Below are 22,023 nucleotides of genomic sequence, written 5' to 3'. Positions count from 1 at the left end.
CTTACACTCACTCACTCTCACTCTCACTCTCACACACACACACACACACACACACACACACACACACACACACACACACACACACACACACACACACACACACACACACACACACACACACACACACACACACACACACACACACACACACACTCTCACTCTTACACTCACGCACACACACTCACGCACACACACACGTGTCCTGTGAATATTCTGCTACATCTGGAACATGATGTATCTGGAAGAGTGTCCATATTTTGGCTTGAACCAACCATATACGTTTATTACTGCTAATGTGTGCTAGCTTGCTACAGATGATTAGTGCATGTAAAGCGTTTGATAAATCCCCCAGAATCCTCTGTTCCGACCTCAGGGTTTCCCAGAATCCTCTGTTCCGACCTCAGGGTTTCCCAGAATCCTCTGTTCCGACCTCAGGGTTTCCCAGAATCCTCTGTTCCGACCTCAGGGTTTCCCAGAATCCTCTGTTCCGACCTCAGGGTTTCCCAGAATCCTCTGTTCCGACCTCAGGGCTTCTTCAGCACTCCAGGCCGATGCTGGCCAGCAGGAGCTCCAGGGCGCTGAGCTTCTGATTGGCTTCCTCGATTTCGCTGTAGGTCTGCACGTCACTGGCGATGTGGAAGCGGATCTCGTCCACCAGAGGGATGGAGTCGGTTTCCTGCCGGGCGGCCACATTCCCAGCATCCTCTCTGATCATATCGGCAAACTCTGGCCTTTCCACCAGCTGAAACAAACATGACTTCCTCTCTGAGCAACATCTCCCACAAAATGCATACGCACATGTTTAATAATAACGGTTCTAAGACACTGAATCTTGAATATTAATGAGTAATTTTGTCATCAGGATTAATTAATTTTGAAAATAAAGTTAAAACACGACTTTAATAACACATTTAAATTATGCAATGTGACATTTCTCACAGTAAACTGAATAATCAGGCCAGAACTTCATTTTCTCCCATCAGGTGGGGCTGTTACACTTATTTTTTTATGAATCATTTATATTTATGTAAAGTAAAAAAAATTTTTATTCAATTATTCATTTTTATATACAAAAATAATATAAATGTATATATAATATTTATTTGTATATATATATATATATATATATATATATAAATAATATAGATTAATATAAATGTATAATTACATAAATATGCAGTATATAATTGTATATCTTTATATCATAATTACAAATGCATATTTATAAAAATTAAATATCACTTGTATATTCATTTATTTTTATATTAAATGCATATTTTATATGTAATAACATATTTGTATTATCTTTATATTATATACATGCTAATTTGTTGTTAAATAAAATTTTATTTTATATAAAATATATTATATCAAAATGTATTTTTATATTTATATTACAAACACATTTATATTATATAAATATACATGTATATTTTTATATAAAGCTAAATATTATTTCTATATTAAATAATGAATTGTAATATAATTATATTATATAAATGTGTATTTATAACAAATTATAATTTTAAAATATTTTATAATAACATTACAAAATATTTTTATTTTTATAAAAAAATTTATTTATATAAAATAAAATATTATTTTATATTATATAATTTATTATTATATTTAAAAATATTTTTTAAAGTTATATTTAATGTATATTTTATATGAAATAACATTTATATTATATAAACATACATTTATATTTTATATAAAATCAAATATTATTTATATATTAAATCATTCATTGTTATATATGTATATTATATACTTACATGTATATTTATAACAAATAAAATATTTTATATTATATCATTTATTTTATATTAATATTAGGGCTGTTAACAGATTAATCGCATCCAAAATAAAAGTTTGTGTTTACATAATATATGTGTGTGTACTCTGTTAATTATTATTTATATATCAATACACACACATTCATGTATATATTTAAGAAATATTTGCATGTATATAAATTTATATAATCTATAATATATATAAATATAATTTTTTTTTATTTTTTTCTTAAATATATACATGCTTGTGTGTGTATTTATATATAAATAATAATGAACAGAGTACACACACATATATTATGTAAACACAAACTTTTATTTTGGATGCGATTAATCGCGATTAATCTTTTGACAGCCCTAATATTAATATTGAAATGGATGAGCGGGCCACAATAACAGCAGGCACACTGGTTCTGAGTGTAAGAAAGCTCAGACCCGCTCTATGATCATGGCCATGTGTTCTGTGCACTGGTTCTGAGTGTATGAAAGCACAGACCCGCTCTATGATCTTGGCCATGTGTTCTGTGCACTGGTTCTGAGTGTAAGAAAGCTCAGACCCGCTCTATGATCATGGCCATGTGTTCTGTGCACTGGTTCTGAGTGTACTAAAGCTCAGACCCGCTCTATGATCTTGGCCATGTGTTCTGTGCACTGGTTCTGAGTGTAAGAAAGCTCAGACCCGCTCTATGATCATGGCCATGTGTTCTGTGCACTGGTTCTGAGTGTATGAAAGCTCAGACCCGCTCTATGATCTTGGCCATGTGTTCTGTGCACTGGTTCTGAGTGTATGAAAGCTCAGACCCGCTCTATGATCTTGGCCATGTGTTCTGTGCACTGGTTCTGAGTGTATGAAAGCACAGACCCGCTCTATGATCTTGGCCATGTGTTCTGTGCACTGGTTCTGAGTGTACTAAAGCACAGACCCGCTCTATGATCATGGCCATGTGTTCTGTGCACTGGTTCTGAGTGTATGAAAGCTCAGACCCGCTCTATGATCTTGGCCATGTGTTCTGTGCACTGGTTCTGAGTGTATGAAAGCTCAGACCCGCTCTATGATCTTGGCCATGTGTTCTGTGCACTGGTTCTGAGTGTAATAAAGCTCAGACCCGCTCTATGATCTTGGCCATGTGTTCTGTGCACTGGTTCTGAGTGTAATAAAGCACAGACCCGCTCTATGATCTTGGCCATGTGTTCTGTGCACTGGTTCTGAGTGTAAGAAAGCACAGACCCGCTCTATGATCTTGGCCATGTGTTCTGTGCACTGGTTCTGAGTGTACTAAAGCTCAGACCCGCTCTATGATCTTGGCCATGTGTTCTGTGCACTGATTCTGAGTGTACTAAAGCACAGACCCGCTCTATGATCTTGGCCATGTGTTCTGTGCACTGGTTCTGAGTGTATGAAAGCACAGACCCGCTCTATGATCTTGGCCATGTGTTCTGTGCACTGGTTCTGAGTGTATGAAAGCACAGACCCGCTCTATGATCTTGGCCATGTGTTCTGTGCACTGGTTCTGAGTGTACTAAAGCTCAGACCCGCTCTATGATCTTGGCCATGTGTTCTGTGCACTGGTTCTGAGTGTAATAAAGCTCAGACCCGCTCTATGATCTTGGCCATGTGTTCTGTGCACTGGTTCTGAGTGTAATAAAGCACAGACCCGCTCTATGATCTTGGCCATGTGTTCTGTGCACTGGTTCTGAGTGTAAGAAAGCACAGACCCGCTCTATGATCTTGGCCATGTGTTCTGTGCACTGGTTCTGAGTGTAAGAAAGCTCAGACCCGCTCTATGATCTTGGCCATGTGTTCTGTGCACTGGTTCTGAGTGTACTAAAGCTCAGACCCGCTCTATGATCTTGGCCATGTGTTCTGTGCACTGGTTCTGAGTGTAAGAAAGCTCAGACCCGCTCTATGATCTTGGCCATGTGTTCTGTGCACTGGTTCTGAGTGTACTAAAGCTCAGACCCGCTCTATGATCTTGGCCATGTGTTCTGTGCACTGGTTCTGAGTGTAAGAAAGCTCAGACCCGCTCTATGATCTTGGCCATGTGTTCTGTGCACTGGTTCTGAGTGTACTAAAGCTCAGACCCGCTCTATGATCTTGGCCATGTGTTCTGTGCACTGGTTCTGAGTGTACTAAAGCTCAGACCCGCTCTATGATCTTGGCCATGTGTTCTGTGCACTGGTTCTGAGTGTACTAAAGCACAGACCCGCTCTATGATCTTGGCCATGTGTTCTGTGCACTGGTTCTGAGTGTAATAAAGCTCAGACCCGCTCTATGATCTTGGCCATGTGTTCTGTGCACTGGTTCTGAGTGTAAGAAAGCACAGACCCGCTCTATGATCTTGGCCATGTGTTCTGTGCACTGGTTCTGAGTGTACTAAAGCTCAGACCCGCTCTATGATCTTGGCCATGTGTTCTGTGCACTGGTTCTGAGTGTACTAAAGCACAGACCCGCTCTATGATCTTGGCCATGTGTTCTGTGCACTGGTTCTGAGTGTAAGAAAGCTCAGACCCGCTCTATGATCTTGGCCATGTGTTCTGTGCACTGGTTCTGAGTGTATGAAAGCACAGACCCGCTCTATGATCTTGGCCATGTGTTCTGTGCACTGGTTCTGAGTGTACTAAAGCTCAGACCCGCTCTATGATCTTGGCCATGTGTTCTGTGCACTGGTTCTGAGTGTAAGAAAGCTCAGACCCGCTCTATGATCTTGGCCATGTGTTCTGTGCACTGGTTCTGAGTGTACTAAAGCTCAGACCCGCTCTATGATCTTGGCCATGTGTTCTGTGCACTGGTTCTGAGTGTATGAAAGCACAGACCCGCTCTATGATCTTGGCCATGTGTTCTGTGCACTGGTTCTGAGTGTACTAAAGCTCAGACCCGCTCTATGATCTTGGCCATGTGTTCTGTGCACTGGTTCTGAGTGTAAGAAAGCTCAGACCCGCTCTATGATCTTGGCCATGTGTTCTGTGCACTGGTTCTGAGTGTACTAAAGCTCAGACCCGCTCTATGATCTTGGCCATGTGTTGTGTGCACTGGTTCTGAGTGTATGAAAGCTCAGACCCGCTCTATGATCTTGGCCATGTGTTCTGTGCACTGGTTCTGAGTGTACTAAAGCTCAGACCCGCTCTATGATCTTGGCCATGTGTTCTGTGCACTGGTTCTGAGTGTATGAAAGCACAGACCCGCTCTATGATCTTGGCCATGTGTTCTGTGCACTGGTTCTGAGTGTACTAAAGCTCAGACCCGCTCTATGATCTTGGCCATGTGTTCTGTGCACTGGTTCTGAGTGTTATAAAGCTCAGACCCGCTCTATGATCTTGGCCATGTGTTCTGTGCACTGGTTCTGAGTGTAATAAAGCTCAGACCCGCTCTATGATCTTGGCCATGTGTTCTGTGCACTGGTTCTGAGTGTATGAAAGCTCAGACCCGCTCTATGATCTTGGCCATGTGTTCTGTGCACTGGTTCTGAGTGTATGAAAGCTCAGACCCGCTCTATGATCTTGGCCATGTGTTCTGTGCACTGGTTCTGAGTGTATGAAAGCACAGACCCGCTCTATGATCTTGGCCATGTGTTCTGTGCACTGGTTCTGAGTGTATGAAAGCACAGACCCGCTCTATGATCTTGGCCATGTGTTCTGTGCACTGGTTCTGAGTGTATGAAAGCACAGACCCGCTCTATGATCTTGGCCATGTGTTCTGTGCACTGGTTCTGAGTGTATGAAAGCACAGACCCGCTCTATGATCTTGGCCATGTGTTCTGTGCACTGGTTCTGAGTGTATGAAAGCTCAGACCCGCTCTATGATCTTGGCCATGTGTTCTGTGCACTGGTTCTGAGTGTATGAAAGCACAGACCCGCTCTATGATCTTGGCCATGTGTTCTGTGCACTGGTTCTGAGTGTTATAAAGCTCAGACCCGCTCTATGATCTTGGCCATGTGTTCTGTGCACTGGTTCTGAGTGTATGAAAGCACAGACCCGCTCTATGATCTTGGCCATGTGTTCTGTGCACTGGTTCTGAGTGTTATAAAGCTCAGACCCGCTCTATGATCTTGGCCATGTGTTCTGTGCACTGGTTCTGAGTGTATGAAAGCTCAGACCCGCTCTATGATCTTGGCCATGTGTTCTGTGCACTGGTTCTGAGTGTATGAAAGCACAGACCCGCTCTATGATCTTGGCCATGTGTTCTGTGCACTGGTTCTGAGTGTATGAAAGCTCAGACCCGCTCTATGATCTTGGCCATGTGTTCTGTGCACTGGTTCTGAGTGTACTAAAGCTCAGACCCGCTCTATGATCTTGGCCATGTGTTCTGTGCACTGGTTCTGAGTGTATGAAAGCTCAGACCCGCTCTATGATCTTGGCCATGTGTTCTGTGCACTGGTTCTGAGTGTATGAAAGCACAGACCCGCTCTATGATCTTGGCCATGTGTTCTGTGCACTGGTTCTGAGTGTACTAAAGCTCAGACCCGCTCTATGATCTTGGCCATGTGTTCTGTGCACTGGTTCTGAGTGTTATAAAGCACAGACCCGCTCTATGATCTTGGCCATGTGTTCTGTGCACTGGTTCTGAGTGTTATAAAGCACAGACCCGCTCTATGATCTTGGCCATGTGTTCTGTGCACTGGTCCTCCAGCCGCGAGAGCCGGAAGAGTTGGGCCGTCCTCCACATGTGCAGCACGTTCTCCTCATTGAGCAGCGCCGCCAGGGTTCTGCCACACAGACGCTTCAGGCCCGGCAGCAGGTACATATCAGCCACACACAGAACCTCATACACGTTCTCCTGAGACAGCTGCAAAACAACCACAGGCTTCACTATCGGACACAACACTGCCAGGCATTATTATTAGACTGCAGCTAAATGATATGACGACTTAAAACGACTTAATAAAACTACCGGGGGATATTATGATGGTTTAACGTGAAAGAGTGAGAACAACAAGGAACTTAAAGGGATAGTTCACCCAAAAATGAACATTAGCCCATGATTTCCTCACCCTCAAGTCATCTGAGGTGTGTGTGACATTCTTCTCTCAGATGAATATAATCTGAGTTATATTACACAAGTCCAGGCTAATCCAAGCTTTAGAATAGCAGTAATAGTTGCTCTGTTTTTGAAGTCCATAAAAGTGCATCTATCCATCATATAACTGCTCCAGCGGCTCTGGGGTGTTAATAAAGGCCTTCTGAAGCGAATCGATGCGTTTGTGTAAGAAAAATATCCATATTTAAAACTTTATCAAGTAAACTTTCGGCCTCCGCCTTCCCTGTTCAGTTTCTGGAGAAAGTGTGTAAAGTTCCCCTGCGGATGGAAAGACTAACGCTCAGCTCCGCTCGTCATGACGACACACACACATCTGGAGTTTCACTTTCAACATTCAACACTTTTACACAGAAGGCGGAGGCCGAAAGTTTACTTGATAAAGTTTTGAATATGGATATTTTTCTTACACAAACGCATTGATTCGCTTCAGAAGGCCTTTATTAACACCCCAGAGCCGCTGGAGCAGTTATATGATGGATAGATGCACTTTTTATGGACTTTTAAACGGAACAACTATTAATCCAATACTATTATACATAGAAATATATACGTAGAATCCTCATTCAACCGATCTGCGCAGGCTCTAATGAGGCATCTACGTATATATTTCTATGACCGCGCTGGTATTTTGACCTTACTCACAGGAAGTTATGGCGGTCTGGAGAGCTGATGACATTCGTCTGATATGAGGTGAAATAATAGCATAAATACCGTTCGTTTCTCTCAGAAACCGATCGTTTTGTGTCTTAAGACATCAATGTGTCATCACGAGCCGCAGGGGTTTAATTTGAAGTTGTCTGTGCATGTTTTTTTACTCTAACAGAATTGGAGTTAAAAATCTTCATTTGTGTTCTACTGAAGAAACAAAGACACCAACATCTTGGATGCCCTGGGGGTAAGCAGATACACATCAAATTTTCGTTTTTGGGTGAACTATCCCTTTAAATGGAGGTAATACTGATTGGTTCTGTTGTTGATGCCCTCTAGGCAGTTTGAAATCTTGGTGTCCTTCTCGATTGCACTCTTTCATTGAATGATGACATTGGTAAGGTGGTAAAGACAGCTCCACATGTGTCATATCTCTCAGATTCGATCTTCTAGTCAGCAGATGTGCAGTGAGGGAACTGTTATACATGCCTTTGTCACATCTCGACATCTCTTGATTACTGTAACTCACGCATTTATGGCCTCAAAAGACTACAATATGTGCAATACTCCCTCTTTCCTTACATATAATCTTCAAGGTACTAACCCTCACTTACAAAACTCTTCATAACCTCTTTCATATTAATCTGAATTACTTCAACCTTATGCCTGAAGATCTTCTAGTGTGGGATTGTTAATGACTCCAGGTCTTGTAGTGTTATGTCTCGCAGGTTGTGTAATGCTCTACCTCAAGACATCCGTTAAGCATCCTCCCTTCTTTCTTTCTTTTAAAAACCTCTTAAAAAAGTGAATATTACTCCTGAGCTGTTGGTCTGTGAATCGTACTTTGTTATAGATGTTTGTTATTTGTCAGTATTTTCTCTCTCTCTCTTTAACCTAACTTTGTAAAGCGAGAAAGTACAGAATATGCCCCTATAAAGTGTCAAGATTATTTATTTACATGCAAAATAATCCGTTTATTGAAATAACATGATTTACATGCAAATCAATAACTTGGCGATGCAAGTAAACCACATTTACAAGACTGTATAAAAAACAAACAGGCCATTGTCCGGAGGTGACGTTTAAATGTAAGCATCCATATACTCTCACCTAAAGGATTATTAGGAACATGTTCAATTTACAATGTCCAATCAACTTCACATGTTTGATAATAGTCCTGAACACATCTACATGAAAATATTCCATTACCTGCTGGCAACAGGAAGTGTGGCACATCAAAATGACTTTGCCATTTTATTTGTTTTAGCTAACAATAACAACACTAATGATTTTCAGTTTGTGTTATGCTAGAACTACACTAAACTTGTATTTGGAAGTGTTGGGTTAATAGAGAGTGAAGTTTCAGCATCTCTTCAGACGTGTCTTGTCTGTAATGTGGTTTGTCCATGTGTTTGTGTGTACCTGAGTGTTGTCACTGTAGATGTAGTAAAGGAATCTGGTAAACAGATCGTGAGACACATCATGAAGGGTGATGACGGGAATACTGGGATGAGCCTGGAGAGTTTCACCCTCGCTGAAATGATCCTCCAACAGGGCTTTAAAATAATCACTGCGACCACAGAAAAACGCCTGTGAACACACACACCACACACACACACACACACACACACACACACACACACACACACACACACACACACACACACACACACACACACACACACACACACACACACACACACACACACACACGCCTTTTTTAAACTGAATATTTAAAGCACAACTGCTATTCTAATAATCGATTCTAAGTAATTCTAAATATCACCAAAGACGGACATTCGCCTGATGTCTTCATTTGCATTTGGGAAGCCACTAATGCCGTCCCAAATACAACAACCAAGGACTATGATTATTAGTATTACCAAAAACACTGACCTTATGACACAGGAAGTCATAGCCCTCCACCCGGAAACAGATATCAGGATAACTCGGAAAGCTGTCGGTGAGATCGAAAGGAAGCTGGCCATATCCAACCTAAAAATCAAACAGCAGCCGTTTTACTCAATGATGAATGTCACAAAACTAAATATCACTGCAAGCAGTCTATAGAAATAAACAATAACTGTTCATATGTGAACATTTTACTTTTTTATTAAACATGAGTGGTTGACTTAAAGGCACAGTATGAAAGATTTTTAGATTAAAATATCCAAAAACCACCAGAACAATGTTATATATTTTGTTGACTTGTGTACTTATCCCAAATGTTTCCAAGAATAAATCCAGAGAAATAAGCGGATAGAGCAACTATTGACTACCATAGTATTTTTTCCCCTACTATGGCAGGTTACAAACATTCTTCAAAATATCTTCTTTAGTGTTCAGCAGAACAAAGAAACTCATACAGGTTTGAAACAACTTGAGGGTGCGTAAATGAAGATTTTTGGGTGAACCATCCCTTTAAGTATTAAATACATCAGCCGCTCAAGCTCTAGACTGGTGGAAAGCAGATGAAGGCTCTTCCTGAGGCTGGCCGCTCTACAGGAGTTATCTCTGTATTCCTGGAGCATCAGTGCATCTGAAGCCTGCTTTAAAGCTTCTCGTAGTGTGCTTTTGGTCAAGTTGACTAAAGTAAACATTGTCACGCATGTTCTTCTCGCCGCTGTTTCCTGATGGTTTATAGAAGAATTTACCTATCTGTAAGCCCCTCCCCTCGAACGCAGATGAGCCAATAGCAGTTGAGTATCAGTTGCGCTGGGACCAGAACTCGGACATCTTTAGGTTTCAGCGTCATAGAGAAACATCGGACAATCCGAAGCTCTCGTCGGTTTGATGGTGTTTATGCTACAGAAATGCTCAAATGTCTTCCCTGAGGTCCTGTAACACTGACTCCAGCGATCCTGAGAGGAGTTTCTGTTCGTCAAACTCTCGTTAAGTTACGATTAAAGTCCCTGCTGACATACAAACCGAAATAACTAACTGTTCTCACGTCATGCAAGTTAACACTGTAGGTCAAAAACAAATTTCAGTGCCTCTCCATATTAAACTGGTTATATGTAAATTAATGTAATTTAAGATATGTTTAAGGTCTACATTATCTCCTATTTTGATGGGCATTATAGTCTCCGGGTAACAAAAGGAAGAGCTCGATCGCAGTTTATTGGAGTTGTTTTGCAGATACAAAGTTTACCAGTTATTAACTGCACCCCTGAAAAGGCATAAGCTCAGTGTATATGTTTGTTTACTGTGAGTGTTTTTGTGTAATTTGCTGTGTGTGTTAATGGTAATGCAACGGAGAGAGATTGTGAATGAGACGTTAATGCGCACTTCTTATGCTTTGTTTGTTCAGCTCTTACGATGATTTTTTGGAGTGAATAACGATGCAATAAACTTGATAAACCATCAGTAAAGTCTGGCCATCATTCAGACGGGATATTCGCTACATTCTGTGTCCAAACACATCTCTGGATAAGGTTTTCACACTGACAGCTGTCATTGTAAGATATAGCAACTCCGTTTGTTTGTCCGAGTTAGCAACAGTAACTAAGGGGGGGCGGGGCTTACCGATAGGTTTTGTTTTGTCATCTTAATTTTGTGATTATTCAAGTGAAAAATATTTAGTGTAGGCCTATTTATTTTGCTCTTTTTATTTATATTTTATCTGATCTGTATGCTGATGTTTGCACTGTAAAATAAACCCATGATAAAAGTGTATTTTTAACGGGTCACACACTCGTCAATCGTTTTTTTATTTAATGCCAATTCAGTATTATAATCTAATCAGTTAACGGTTAATAATCGGATAATGAGCAGCGGTCGCCGTTGGGGAAATTAACCGAATGAGCATCTCTACAGCAGTGTATTTATAATTTAATTTAATTTTAATTAAGAACAGGCAGCATTATGCCAGGATGACGGTCCTTCCTTAGCCGTAGCTGAAGTTGCTGCATTGGCTGCGGTCTGTGGATTCCCTCAAGCTCAACTCGTATTCTCTCAGATGTTTCTGACGCAAATGTTTTACCAGCGGCTGTTGTTTAGGGTCCTTGCCACCACGAGACAAATCGACATTGCAAATTGAACATGTAGCTCGACTTTAATCGCCTTCTTTTGACTGAAAGTACGGCCAAACAACACGTTTTCTGTTCACAAGTTCCATTTTCACTTTCTCACAGCGACTGCAGTCGAACGGTCCAGCTAATAAACCCTTCCCATAATCAAAGATGCCGTCATTACGGTCGACCAGCGATCCGCGTGTAGTTCGAGTCTAGAGTTCGGTGGAAAAAAATTCGAACCCGTTTTTGACCCCGTCAAAAAAACCAATATTTTCGGCCGAATCCAAACCCGAATCCTGGATTCGGTGCATCCCAAGTAAGTATGTGTAGTTAATTAATATTACTCAGTACTTAAATGTATAATTACACTGTAACAATGACACCTTAACCCTCTGGTGCTCTTCCTTTAGGGCTTGCATTGGTCATCTTCCCGCTCATAAGTGACCGGACACCTAAAAATTAAACTTCCTCCATCCCAGTAAAACCAGTGCAATATATTTTTCTTCAAAAATATTTTTTCTTTTTAATTTTGTATTTTGAGATGATTTGATGGTATTTTTTAATATTTATGCAATAATTATGGTCTATTTTTGCCATTGAAAATTATACAAAAATGTTTTTTTTACTTATTGCAGTATTTCAGGTTAAAATAGAGGCTAGGCCTTCAAAATAAAACAATTTTTGAAGGCAGATTAGCCCCTCTTTTGGAATTATTTCAGAAATCCTGCAACCATGTGTGTAACCACTAGAGGACTCTATGGAGAGGCTTGCGGATTCACTAGTTCTGTTTTGAACACATTTAATGATTTTTTTTTTTTTTAGATGGAATTTTTGAATTTTATTGAATTTATTGAATATATATTTAAAAAAAATCTCAAAGACTATTTATAATAAAGTTTTAGATATTTTTTTTTTGTGTTAGAAATATAGATTTTTTTTCTGTGAATTTGTGTTTTTGCAGATTTCCGATTCATTTCCTATGGTGTCATTTTTGACCGAAGAACACAAGTGGGAGTATTTTTTTTTACGACCAATTAGCATGCTCGGATTATGCCCTCAATTTTTTTTGTCTGTTTACATCCCTAATGCTAGAAAGGTCACCAAGTGTCATATCATTCTGATGAAGCTGTGATTTAAAAATGTCAAATGTGGTTCATAGGTTCAGTTTTTCATAGGTGTGTGTGTGTGTGTGTGTGGGCATGTTTTTGTGAAATATCAGGACACAAATGTGTATAATGACATGGGTATTACAAAAAGAGGGTGAAATATGAGGACGTTCCCCATGTCCTCACTTTTAAAAATGCTTATAAATCACACAGAACAAGTTTTTTTTCACAGAAAGTGAACTGCACAGTCTCCTGTGAGGGCTAGTTTTAGGGGCAGGGGCAGTGTGTGTGTGTGTGTGTGTGTGTGTGTGTGTGTGTGTGTGTGTGTGTGTGTGTGTGTGTGTGTGTGTGTGTGTGTGTGTGTGTGTGTGTGTGTGTGTGTGTGTGTGATGGGTAGGTTTAGGGGCAGTGTAAGGGGATAGAAAATACGGTTTGTACGGTATAAAAACCATTACGCCTATGGAATGTCCTCACATTTCACAAAAACAAACATGTGTGTGTGTGTGTGTGTGTGTGTGTGTGTGTGTGTGTGTGTGTGTGTGTGTGTGTGTGTGTGTGTGTGTGTGTGTGTGTGTGTGTGTGTGATGGGTAGGTTTAGGGGCAGTGTAAGGGGATAGAAAATACGGTTTGTACGGTATAAAAACCATTACGCCTATGGAATGTCCTCACATTTCACAAAAACAAACATGTGTGTGTGTGTGTGTGTGGATGTGTCAATATCACACTCTTGATGTTTTAGTGTGTCACCCCTTTACTGCTGTTACTACTTTTTTCAGCATTGTGGCCGATTTGTAGACTATACACACAAATATTTTGTGAATTTTTGTGTTTTTGCCGATTTCCCATTAATTTCCTATGGTCGGTCATTTATGACCGAAGACAATGAACGCTACTTTTCTTTTTTTTACGACCAATTAGCATGCTCGAATCATGACCCCAGTTTTTGTGTGTGTTTACATCCCTAATGCTAGAAAAGTCACCAAGTTTCATATCATTCTGATGAAGCTGTGATTTTTAACATTTCAAAACAGAAAATGTTCCGGTCAGAAATGACCAAAGAGCACCAGAGGGTTAAAATAAACAGATTTGAATGTGTCCCTGTTACAGTGTAATTATACATTTAAGTACTGAGTAATATTAATCAACTACATGTACTTAATATAGGGTTAGTTGCATGTAATTAGTGGTGCTTGCAAGCAAGGCATCACTATTACTATCTAGCCCGAAAACGGTTTTAGTGATGCCTTGCGAAGCCATCACTCTCAAACATACATATTAGTGTTGCTTGTGAAGCAATGCATCAATATTGTTATTCTCCATATTTTTATTATTAATGGTGCTTGCGTAGCAAGCCATAAATATTAATATCTCGGTTTATTAGTGGTGCTTGCGTAGCAAGGCATCACTATTACTATCTTGCCTCAGAACGCTTTTTAGTGATGCCTTGCGCAGCAAGGCATCACCATCACTCTCAAACACACTTATTAGTGGGCCTTGCGAAGCAAGGCATCAATATTGTTATTCTCCATACTTATTAATATTCGTGGAGCTTGTTTAGCAAGGCGTATATATACTATGTAACCCAGGATCGGCTTATTATTATTCTTACTTCTGGACACTTTTTTGGCGCGCTTCTCCTCCCACATTTTTTGTCACAGACCCATGAATGAGGCGTCAAATCGACCGGCCTATACGGGAATGGTGTGCTATATCTTTTCTAAGGGATCGGGGGTACGGTGTTCGCCCCAGGGGCGAAAAAGTAGCCGAAAAATCCCATTGACTTAACATTGCGACGAATTTTAACGAGTCATAACTCTGAGCGAGGATTTCGTAGAAACTCGTGTGTCACCACATTTGAAGAGGCTGACAGGCCCTGTAAGATGACACATCTCAATGGGGTATAAGTTGTACCCCTGGGGCGCTAGAGCTCCCCAAATTTCCTCAAATTTCCCCATTGACTTATAATGGGGAGGGACGTCCCATAAAACTCATGCGTTTCTCTTACAATAGGAAATTGCATAGGGATTTTGTATTGACCACAGCTCTGGCTCACAGTGTCTCAGAGACAAGGGGGTGGGCTCAATTTACTCAGACAGCCAATCACTATCTCACGATGATTGTCAACCTATGAAGCCACGCCCTAGCAACCATTTAGAGCTCCCTAGCAACTGATCCCATAGACTTCCATTGAAAGAGATCAAAGGGATATCTTTTGATAGAAGTGTCATAGAAACACGAGGGTGGGTTTGTTTGACTCGGGGCATAAACAGCCAATCACAAGTCACCTTCAACACTTCCTAGCCACGCCCTAGCAACCATTATCAAGCAGCCTAGCAACCGTTTAGCAACACCTATATCTCTGCATCAGAACAACATAGAGGCATGGGGGTTGTTTTATATCATTTTTACTGACAAGTACACTTTGGAGTATCATCATTGGCAGCTGCCACGCCACTCCATAGCAACCAAACAGAGTACCCTAGCAACCGTTTACCAAGACCTATATCTCTGTATCAGATCATCATAGAGACATGGGGGTTGGTTTATATCATTCATACTGACAAGCAGTATCATCATTGGCAGCTGCCAAGCCACTCCATAGCAACCAAACAGAGTACCCTAGCAACCGTTTACCAAGACCTATATCTCTGCATCAGAACATCGTACAGACATGGGGGTTGGGTCTTTTGGCTCATGCTAGCAAACTGGACTTTCAACATGCTACACATGCTAACAGTGAATAGCTACATGCTAATAATGATTAGCTAACAGCTAAATCAGGCTGAGAACATGCTAACAACTCTATAAAAACTCCATAGTAACCATTTGTGACAATTGACAACTGTCTAACAACAACATAGCAACCACCCACAATACCTTAACAATGCCTAGCAACCGCCCAGAACACCTTAGCAACCGCCTAGCAACGCCCTAACAACCACCCAGAATACCTTAGCAACCGCCTAGCAACCGCCCAGAACACCTTAGCAACTGCCTAGCAACGCCCTAGCAACCACCCAGAATACCTTAGCAACCGCCTAGCAACACCATAGCAACCACCCAGAATACCTTAGCAACCGCCTAGCAACGCCCTAGCAACCACCCAGAATACCTTAGCAACCGCCTAGCAACACCATAGCAACCACCCAGAATACCATAGCAACCACCTAGCAACACCATAGCAACCACCCAGAATACCATAGCAACCACCTAGCAACACCCTAGCAACCACTCCGAGTACCTTAGCAACCGCCTAGCAACGCCCTAGCAACCACCCAGAATACCTTAGCAACCGCCTAGCAACGCCCTAGCAACCACCGAGAATACCTTAGCAACCGCCTAGCAACCGCCCAGAACACCTTAGCAACCGCCTAGCAACGCCCTAGCAACCACCCAGAATACCTTAGCAACCGCCTAGCAACGCCCTAGCAACCACCCAGAATACCTTAGCAACCGCCTAGCAACACCATAGCAACCACCCAGAATACCATAGCAACCACCTAGCAACACCCTAGCAACCACTCCGAGTACCTTAGCAACCGCCTAGCAACGCCCTAGCAACCAACCAGAATACCTTAGCAACCGCCTAGCAACACCATAGCAACCACCCAGAATACCATAGCAACCCCCTAGCAACACCCTAGCAACCACTCCGAGTACCTTAGCAACCGCCTAGCAACGCCCTAGCAACCACCCAGAACACCCTAGCAACCGCCTAGCAACCACCCAAAATACCTTAGCAACCGCCTAGCAACGCCCTAGCAACCACCCAGAATACCTTAGCAACCGCCTAGCAACCGCCCAGAACACCTTAGCAACCGCCTAGCAACGCCCTAGCAACCACCCAGAATACCTTAGCAACCGCCTAGCAACACCATAGCAACCACTCCGAATACCTTAGCAACCACCTAGCAACACCCTAGCAACCACTCCAAATACCTTAGCAACTGCCTAGCAACACCCTAACAACCACCCAGAACACCTTAGCAACCGCCTAGCAACGCCCTAGCAACCAACAAGAATACCTTAGCAACCACCTAGCAATCACCCAGAACACAATAGCAACTGCCTAGCAACACCCTAGCAACCACCCAGAACACCCTAGCAACCGCCTACCAACACCCTAGCAACCACCCAGAAAACCTTAGCAACCGTTTACCAAGACCTATATCTCTGCCTCAGAACATCGTAGAGACATGGGGGTTGGTTTATATCATTCATACTGACAAGCAGTATCATCATTGAATGTTGCCAAAACACTCCATAGCAACCAAACAGAGTTCCCTAGCAACCGTTTACCAAGACCTATATCTCTGCATCACAATATCATACAGACATGGGGGTTGGTTTATATCATTCATACTGACAAGCAGTATCATCATTGAATGTTGCCAAGCCACTCCATAGCAACCAAACAGAGTACCCTAGCAACCGTTTACAAAGACCTATATCTCAGCCCCAGAACATCCTACAGACATGTTTCTTGGCTTTTTTGCATTATCCGGGTGGCGAATTTTGCCACGGCAAGCACCACTCACATTTTCTTCAGGAAATGTACATTCTAGTTATTCTTCTTCTTCTGGACACTTTTTCGGCGCGCTACTCCTCCCACAAATTTTGTCACAGACCCATGAATGAGGCGTCAAATCGACCGGCCTATACGGGAATGGTGTGCTATATCTTTTCTAAGGGATCGGGGGTGCGATGTTCGCCCCAGGGGCGAAAAAGTAGCCGAAAAGTCAATGGGATTTAACATTGCGGAAACTTTGACCCCTCATAGCTCCGAGCGAGGATTTCGGAGAAACTTGTGTGTCACCACATTTGAAGAGGCTGACAGGCCCTGTAAGATGACACATCTCAATGGGGTATAAGTTGTACCCCTGGGGCGCTAGAGCTGCCCAAATTTCCTCAAATTTCCCCATTGACTTATAATGGGGAGGGACGTCCCATAAAACTCATGCGTTTCTCTTACTATAGGAAATTGCATAGGGATTTTGTATTGACCATAGCTCTGGCTCACAGTGTCTCAGAGACAAGGGGGTGGGCTCAATTTACTCAGACAGCCAATCACTATCTCAGGATGATTGTCAACCTATGAAGCCACGCCCTAGCAACCATTTAGAGCTCCCTAGCAACTGATCCCATAGACTTCCATTGAAAGAGATCAAAGGGATATCTTTTGATAGAAGTGTCATAGAATTACGAGGGTGGGTTTGTTTGACTCGGGGCATCAACAGCCAATCACAAATCACCTTCAACACTTCCTAGCCACGCCCTAGCAACCATTATCAAGCAGCCTAGCAACCGTTTACCAACACCAATATCTCTGCCTCAGAACATCATAGAGGCATGGGGGTTGCTTTATATCATTCATACTGACAAGCAGCCTTTGGAGTATCATCATTGGATGCTGCCAAGCCACTCCATAGCAACCAAAAAGAGTACCCTAGCAACCGTTTACCAAGACCTATATCTCTGCATCAGAACATCGTAGAGACATGGGGGTTTGTTTATATCATTCATACAGACAAGCAGTATCATCGTTGGATGCTGCCAAGCCCCCCTAGCAACCAAACAGAGTACCCTAGCAACCGTATACCAAGACCTATATCTCTGCTTCGGAACATCGTAGAGACATGAGGGTTGGTTTATATCATTCATACAGACAAGCAGTATCATCATTGGATGCTGCCAAGCCCCCCTAGCAACCAAACAGAGTACCCTAGCAACCGTATACCAAGACCTATATCTCTGCTTCAGAACATCATAGAGACATGGGGGTTTGTTTATATCATTCATACAGACAAGCAGTATCATCGTTGGATGCTGCCAAGCCCCCCTAGCAACCAAACAGAGTACCCTAGCAACCGTATACCAAGACCTATATCTCTGCATCAGAACATCATAGAGACATGGGGGTTTGTTTATATCATTCATACAGACAAGCAGTATCATCGTTGGATGCTGCCAAGCCCCCCTAGCAACCAAACAGAGTACCCTAGCAACCGTATACCAAGACCTATATCTCTGCTTCGGAACATCGTAGAGACATGAGGGTTGGTTTATATCATTCATACAGACAAGCAGTATCATCATTGGATGCTGCCAAGCCCCCCTAGCAACCAAACAGAGTACCCTAGCAACCGTATACCAAGACCTATATCTCTGCTTCAGAACATCATAGAGGCATGGGGGTTGGTTTATATCATTCATACAGACAAGCAGTATCATCATTGGATGCTGCCAAGCCCCCCTAGCAACCAAACAGAGTACCCTATCAACCGTATACCAAGACCTATATCTCTGCTTCAGAACATCATAGAGGCATGGGGGTTGGTTTATATCATTCATACAGACAAGCAGTATCATCATTGGATGCTGCCAAGCCCCCTTAGCAACCAAACAGAGTACCCTAGCAACCGTATACCAAGACCTATATCTCTGCATCAGAACATCATAGAGACATGGGGGTTTGTTTATATCATTCATACAGACAAGCAGTATCATCATTGGATGCTGCCAAGCCCCCCTAGCAACCAAACAGAGTACCCTAGCAACCGTATACCAAGACCTATATCTCTGCATCAGAACATCATAGAGGCATGGGGGTTGCTTTATATCATTCATACAGACAAGCAGTATCATCATTGGATGCTGCCAAGCCCCCCTAGCAACCAAACAGAGTACCCTAGCAACCGTATACCAAGACCTATATCTCTGCATCAGAACATCATAGAGACATGGGGGTTTGTTTATATCATTCATACAGACAAGCAGTATCATCGTTGGATGCTGCCAAGCCCCCCTAGCAACCAAACAGAGTACCCTAGCAACCGTATACCAAGACCTATATCTCTGCTTCGGAACATCGTAGAGACATGAGGGTTGGTTTATATCATTCATACAGACAAGCAGTATCATCATTGGATGCTGCCAAGCCCCCCTAGCAACCAAACAGAGTACCCTAGCAACCGTATACCAAGACCTATATCTCTGCTTCAGAACATCATAGAGGCATGGGGGTTGGTTTATATCATTCATACAGACAAGCAGTATCATCATTGGATGCTGCCAAGCCCCCCTAGCAACCAAACAGAGTACCCTATCAACCGTATACCAAGACCTATATCTCTGCTTCAGAACATCATAGAGGCATGGGGGTTGGTTTATATCATTCATACAGACAAGCAGTATCATCATTGGATGCTGCCAAGCCCCCTTAGCAACCAAACAGAGTACCCTAGCAACCATATACCCAGACCTATATCTCTGCTTCAGAACATCATAGAGACATGGGGGTTGGTTTATATCATTCATACAGACAAGCAGTATCATCATTGGATGCTGCCAAGCCCCCCTAGCAACCAAACAGAGTACCCTAGCAACCGTATACCAAGACCTATATCTCTGCTTCAGAACATCATAGAGGCATGGGGGTTGGTTTATATCATTCATACAGACAAGCAGTATCATCATTGGATGCTGCCAAACCCCTCCATAGCAACCAAACAGAGTACCCTAGCAACCGTTTACCAAGACCTATATCTCTGCCTCAGAACATCGTAGAGACATGGGGGTTGGTTTATATCATTCATACAGACAAGCAGTATCATCATTGGATGCTGCCAAGCCCCTCCATAGCAACCAAACAGAGTACCCTAGCAACCGTTTACAAGGACCTATATCTCTGCATCAGAACATCGTAGAGGCATGGGGGTTGGGTCTTTTGACTCAGACTGGCAAATAGTCTTTAAATGTCACCCCATAAATTGTATAGCCACTCCATAGCAACCATGTAGAGTACCCTAGCAACCGTACAAACACATGAATAGGACATATCTCAGCTCCACAACATCGTATAGACTTGGGGGTGGCCTCTTTTGTTTCGGGTGAGAATCCAGTACACACAACATAGCATCCGAGATGATTTTTTTGCCACGGCAAGCACCACTCACATTTTCTTCAGGAAATGTACATTCTAGTTCTTATTCTTATTATTCCGGACAACATTTTGACGCGCTACTCCTCCCACAGTTTTTGTCACAGACCCATGAATGAGGTGTCAAAACGTGCGGCTTAATCGGGAATGGTGTGCTATATCTTTTCTAAGGGGTCGGGGGTGCGGTGTTCGCCCCAGGGGCGAAAAAGTAGCGAAAAAAATCCCATAGACTTAACATTGCGAAAAATTTTAACGAGTCATAACTCTGAGCGAGGATTTCGTAGAAACTCGTGTGTCACCACATTTGAAGAGGCTGACAGGCCCTGTAAGATGACACATCTCAATGGGGTATAAGTTGTACCCCTGGGGCGCTAGAGCTCCCCAAATTTCCTCAAATTTCCCCATTGACTTATAATGGGGAGGGACGTCCCATTAAACTCATGCGTTTCTCTTACTATAGGAAATTTTATAGGGATTTTGTATTGACCACAGCTCTGGCTCACAGTGTCTCAGAGACAAGGGGGTGGGCTCAATTTACTCAGACAGCCAATCACTATCTCAGGATGATTGTCAACCTATGAAGCCACGCCCTAGCAACCATTTAGAGCTCCCTAGCAACTGATCCCATAGACTACCATTGAAAGAGATCAAAGGGATATCTTTGGATAGAAGTGTCATAGAAACACGAGGGTTGGTTTGTTTGACTCGGGGCATCAACAGCCAATCATAAATCACCGTCAACACTTCCTAGCCACTCCCTAGCAACCATTATCAAGCAGCCTAGCAACCGTTTACCAAGACCTATATCTCTGCCTCAGAACATCATAGAGGCATGGGGGTTGGTTTATATCATTCATACTGACAAGCAGCCTTTGGAGTATCATCATTGGATGCTGCCAAGCCACGCCATAGCAACCAAACAGAGTACCCTAGCAACCGTTTACCAAGATCTATATCTCTGCATCAGAACATCATACAGACATGGGGGTTGGTTTATATCATTCATACTGACAAGCAGTATCATCATTGGATGCTGCCATGCCACTCCATAGCAACCAAAAAGAGTACCCTAGCAACCGTTTACCAAGACATATATCTCAGCCTCAGAACATCATACAGACATGGGGGTAGGTTTATATCATTCATTAAGACAAGCAGTATCATCATTGGATGCTGCCAAGCCCCCCTAGCAACCAAACAGAGTACCCTAGCAACCGTATACCAAGACATATATCTCTGCTTCGGAACATCGTAGAGGCATGGGGGTTGGTTTATATCATTCATACTGACAAGCAGCCTTTGGAGTATCATCATTGGATGCTGCCAAGCCACGCCATAGCAACCAAACAGAGTACCCTAGCAACCGTTTACCAAGATCTATATCTCTGCATCAGAACATCATACAGACATGGGGGTTGGTTTATATCATTCATACTGACAAGCAGTATCATCATAGGATGCTGCCATGCCACTCCATAGCAA

General features: G+C 42.4%; 1 protein-coding gene across 5 annotated transcripts in view; it reads right to left on the bottom strand.

Moving 5' to 3' along the window:
• Positions 1-309: 309 nt before the first annotated feature.
• The window catches only part of abtb1 (ankyrin repeat and BTB (POZ) domain containing 1), a 44,438-nt gene continuing 22,724 nt past the window's right edge, over positions 310-22,023 (bottom strand). For 2 of the 5 annotated variants that reach the window (XM_079826526.1, XM_079826525.1), the window contains exons 6-9: positions 9,380-9,478; positions 8,906-9,073; positions 6,383-6,583; positions 311-742 (exon numbers count right to left, since the gene is read on the bottom strand). In XM_079826526.1, coding sequence (XP_079682652.1) covers positions 536-742; positions 6,383-6,583; positions 8,906-9,073; positions 9,380-9,478 — 675 coding nt within the window. In that variant the 3' untranslated portion in view covers positions 311-535. Of the gene's footprint in view, positions 743-6,382; positions 6,584-8,905; positions 9,074-9,379; positions 9,479-22,023 lie in introns of all 5 variants that reach the window. The other 3 variants (XM_079826523.1, XM_079826522.1, XM_079826524.1) reach the window with 3 other exon arrangements.

Source organism: Gobio gobio (assembly GCF_949357685.1).
Source record: "Gobio gobio genome assembly, chromosome: 10".
NCBI classification, from domain to species: Eukaryota; Metazoa; Chordata; class Actinopteri; order Cypriniformes; family Gobionidae; genus Gobio; species Gobio gobio.
The sequence above is the reverse complement of the archived record's forward strand: the minus strand, read 5'-3'. Positions and strand labels throughout refer to the sequence as shown.